The following is a 5,000-nucleotide window of genomic DNA, read 5'->3' as shown; positions in this document are numbered from 1 at the left end:
AACACCCTTCAAAACACCCTATATTCCTAAAACCACCCAAATCACCCTAAAAACATCCTTGAAAACACCCTATTTCCCTAAAAACACCCATATCACCCTAAAAACCCTTCAAAACAACCTATATCCCTAAAACCACCCAAATCACCCTGAAAACCCTTCAAAACACCTTATTTCCCTAAAAACACCCATATCATCCTAAAAACACCCTTCAAAACACCCTATTTCCCTAAAAACACCCAAATCATCCTGAAAACACCCTTCAAAACACCATATTTCCCTAAAAACACCCAAATCACCCTAAAAACACCCTATTTCCCTAAAAACACCCAAATCACCCTAAAAACACCCTTCAAAACACCCTATTTCCATAAAAACACCCAAATCACCCTAAAAACACCCTTCAAAACACCCTATTTCCCTAAAAACACCCAAATCACCCTAAAAACACCCTATTTCCCTAAAACACCCATATCATCCTGAAAACACCCTTCAAACACCCTATTTACCTAAAACCACCCAAATCACCCTAAAAACACCCTTCAAAACACCCTATTTACCTAAAACCACCCAAATCACCCTTCAAAACACTCTATCTCCCTAAAACCACCCAAATCACCCTAAAAACACCCTTCAAAACAGCCCCATCATCCTAAAACACCCTAGAACACATCCCTAACCTATCAAAACAGCCCCATCACCCTAAAAAACACCCTTCAGAATATCCTACCTTCCTAAAAACACCTAAATCACCCTAAACACACCAAATCACCCTAAAATCACCATTAAAACACCCCCATCACCCTAAAACACATCCCTAACCTAACCTAACCCATCAAAACACCCCCATCACCCTAAAAACACCCATTAAAACACCCCATCACCCTAAAACACCCTAGAACATGTCCCTAACCTAACCTAACCCATTAAAACACCTTTCAAAACACCCTATCACACAAAAACACCCTAAAAACATCCTGAACACCCTAAAAACACCCAAATCACACATCAGACATCCTAAACACACTACAAAACACCCAAATCACCCTAAAAACACCCTAAAAACAAAATCATGCATCAAACACCCTAAAACACCCAAGTCACCCTAAAACACCCTAAAAACACCATAAACACTTCAACACCCTTCAAAGCATCCTAAATACCCAAAAATACCCAAAACACCCTAGACACACCCAAATCACCCTTCAAAACACCCTATCACCCTAAAAACACCCTTCAAAACATCATCAAACACCCTCAAAACACCCAAAACACCATCAAACACCCTAAACACCCTAAAACACCATCAAACACACCAAATCACATCACTTCAAAACACCTAAAAACACCCAAAACACTTAAAACACCCAAAACACCCTTAAAACACCCAAACACCATCAAAACAATAAAATCACCCTTCAAAACACTCAAACACCCTAAAAACACCCAAACCACCCTTAAAACACCCAAAACACCCAAAACACCCTTAAAACACCATCAAAACATCCTTAAAACACCCAAAACACCATCAAACCATCCAAAACACCCTTAAAACACCCAAAACACCCTTAAAACACCATCAAAACACCCTCAAAACACCCAAAACACCATCAAAACACCCTAAAATCCCCTCCAAATCACCCTACAAACACCATCACCCTAACCTAACATACCCCGTCCTTTTTGCAGCTTCCGCCGTCTGTTTGGTGAGGAAAACACCGCCAACACCACCCACACCACCACCACCACCACCACCGGCGCCTCCACCAGCCCCAAACGCACCCTGCTCAGCCTCCACCGCCCCTGAACAATACCCTGGGTCCAGTGTGGGTGGTGCTAGGTCCATTAGGGTGACTAGGGTGATGATAGGGTGACAATAGGGTGACTTGGGGTGAGAAAAGGATGATTTTAGGGTGAGAATTGACTTAAAATGAGAATAGGGTGAGAATAGTGACTTAGAGTGAGAATAGGGTGACTTGGTGTGAGAAAAGGGTGATTTTAGGGTGAGAATTGTGACTTAAAATGAGAAAGGGTGATTTAGGGTGAGAATAGTGACTTAGAGTGAGAATAGGGTGACTTGGTGAGAAAAGCATATTTTAGGGAATGAATAGGGTGATTTAGGGTGAGATTAACATGATTTTGGGTAAGTTAGGGTGAAAAAGGGTGATGCTGGGTGAGAATAGGGTGAGTTAGGGTGATGCAGTGAGGAAAGGGTGATTTTGATTGAGATTAGGACAAATAAGGGTGATTTAAGATGAGATTAGGGTGATGCAAGGTGACTTAGGGTGAGAATAGGGTGAATTAGGGTGACAAGATAACAAAAAGTTGAGAAAGGGTGAATTAGTGTGAGAAAAGGGCAATGCAGGGTGTTAAAGGCTGAGTTAAGGTGAGAAAAGAATTATTTAGGGTGAGAATAGGGTGTTGGGTAATATAAGGTGAGAAGGTGTTAAATTCAGTGATGCTAGGGTGAATTAGGGTGAAAAAGTTAGTCAAAATAGGGTGACAGCCTGAAAAATTGTGAGAATAGTAATTTAGGGTGACTAAGAGTGATTTAGGATGATTTAGAATGAAGAGAGAATGAAATAGGGTGAGAATAGGGTGATTTAGGGTGATGTAGTGTTTGCATCATCACTGTACTAGTATTGATAGGATGACCATATGTTGATAGGGTGAAAAATAGGGCAATTTAGTGAGAATAGGGTGACTAATAGGGTGAGAATAGGGAGAATAGAGTGACTGTCTTGATATTGTCACCCTTAGTTTGTACAAGTGTTGGTAGGGTGAGGCTAAGGTCACCATATGTTCAGTTAGGATGAAAAATATGGTGATTTTGTAAGTATAGGGTGACTTAGAGTGATGTAGCAGTTTGTCTTGATTTAGGGTGAATTTTACTGTGTTAGGGTGAGTTAGGGTAAAAAATAGTGACTAGGGTGAAACTGTATATTGTCACCCTGTAAGACACCCTAGATTTTACTGTTAGGATGAAAATTTAGGGTGACGTACAGTTTGTTTGTATTTTGTCATTCTGTGAAAAACACCCTAGATTTTACTGTATTAGGGTGAGTTAGGGTGACAAAAAAATAGGGTGATAGTGAAGAGTTAATTAGGGTGAAATTGATGTATTTATAGGTATCAATTTACATTCTTGTCACTAAAAAAACATCCAATCACCCTAAAATTTTCAACATTAGGGTGACAAGGTGAAAATAGGGTGAATAAGTCTGACATATTAGTATTTTAAGAATGTTTACTTGTATTTTGCCAATCCATGTATAAACCCACCCTAGAGTTAAGTATTAGGGTGAATAGGGTGTTTAAGTGTGTTAGGGTGAGAAAGGGTGATGCTGTGATGTTTAGAAGTGTTTGTTTTGTATTTTGTCACCCTTCACACAAACACACCCTTGATCTGTTTTAGTATTAGGGTGAATAGGGTGTTGATAATTGTGTTAGGGTGAGAAAGGGTGATGCTGTGATGTTTTGGAAGTGTTTGTTTTGTGTTTTGTCACCCTCACACAAACACACCCTTGATCTGTTTAGTATTAAGGTGAATAGGGTGATGGCAGGGTGACTTAGGGTGATTCAGGGTGACGGTAGTGTGTTTGAAGCTGTTTGCTCTGGTTTTGTCTATGTGATAAAACGCATTCGTAATTTTTGTGTTAGAGTTGATAGGGTGACAGGGTGTAGATAGGGTGAAGTAGTGAAATAGGGTGTTAAAAAGGTGTTTGCCTTCCTTTGTTGGCCAATACAAGGCAAACACCCTCGATATCTATACCATTAGGGTGAAATAGGGTGAACTAGGATATAGGGTGAACTAGAGTAAAATAGGGTGAATTAGAGTGAAATAGGGTGTAAAGGTTTGTCTTCCTGTTGGTCATTATAAAGCAAAACACCCTAGATTTCTATACCATTAGGGTGACATAGGGTGAACTAGGGTATAGTGGTAATTTTTCTTAAAACCCACCCTAGATTTGTGTACCATTAGGGTGACAGGGTGAAAAGTGTGAAATCATGTCCATACCCTAGTTTTCACCCTAGAAATGTGCCAAACTTGCTCAAAACACCTTCAAAACTAACAAAAACACCCTGATTACAGTCAACACCCTAAAAACACACCCTAGACAAACTTGATGAGCTTCCAGACACCCTAAAACACCATCTAGAGTCAATCAAAACACCCTAAATACTGGCAGACTGGACACAAACACCCTATTTTCTGTTTACACCCTAAAAATCACCCTAGACCTCAACCGAATCTCAAGACAACACTAATTTGTCTACACACTTAATATCACCCTAAAAATTTTATGAAACCAACAAAAACACCCTAAATTTCGGTCCACACCCTAGAAAAACACCTTTAAATTTTATGAACCTTTAAAAACACCCTAATAATTTGCCAACACACTGAATTATCACCCTGAATTGTCCACACCCTAAAAATCACCCTAAAAACTTGTTGGATCCCTGAAAGACACCCTAAAATATCAGTTTTAGGGAAAAACACCCAAAAAACTCACCCTAGATTGTCAAATTCCATAAATACACCCTACGATTTTTACCACACACCCCAAAACACCCTAAAAATCTCTTAATCCATATAAACACCCTATAAATCACCCTACAATCTGCTAAACTCCCCAAAATCACCCTAAAATTTAAATGCACCTCCAAGAACACCCTAAATATTTAATACACCCTAAAAATGCCCTAAAAATTTGCCTTTTCTACAAAACACCAGACAAATCACCCTAGAATCTCTCAAACCTGCCAAAAACACCCTAGAAATTTAACACACTCACAAAACACACCCTAGAATTTGTCAGACCCCCAATATACCCTAAAATTTAAAGAGCACCCTAAAAAACACCCTAAAATTTGTCAAAAAACCCCAAAAGCACCCTGAAATTTGTCAAACACCCCAAAAACACCCTAAAATTTGCCATACATCACAAAATACACCCTGGAAATTACCAAACACCCTAGAATTTCATAAATACCCGAAA

The 5,000-nt window shown here is 39.4% G+C and overlaps 1 protein-coding gene across 4 annotated transcripts in view; it reads left to right on the top strand.

Moving 5' to 3' along the window:
* The window catches only part of LOC123502512 (RILP-like protein homolog), a 43,840-nt gene that overhangs the window by 38,426 nt on the left and 414 nt on the right, over positions 1–5,000 (top strand). For all 4 annotated transcript variants that reach the window (XM_045251637.1, XM_045251651.1, XM_045251645.1 and 1 more), the window contains one exon: positions 1,687–5,000. This exon is cut by the window's right edge and continues 414 nt beyond it. Coding sequence is in view for 2 of the 4 variants with exons in the window: in XM_045251645.1 (XP_045107580.1) it covers positions 1,687–1,804 (118 nt within the window). In the remaining 2 variants the exon portion in view is untranslated. The remainder of the gene's footprint in view (positions 1–1,686) is intronic.

This window comes from Portunus trituberculatus, chromosome 2 (assembly GCF_017591435.1).
Source record: "Portunus trituberculatus isolate SZX2019 chromosome 2, ASM1759143v1, whole genome shotgun sequence".
NCBI lineage: Eukaryota > Metazoa > Arthropoda > Malacostraca > Decapoda > Portunidae > Portunus > Portunus trituberculatus.
This window is presented reverse-complemented; position numbering and strand designations above follow the sequence as displayed.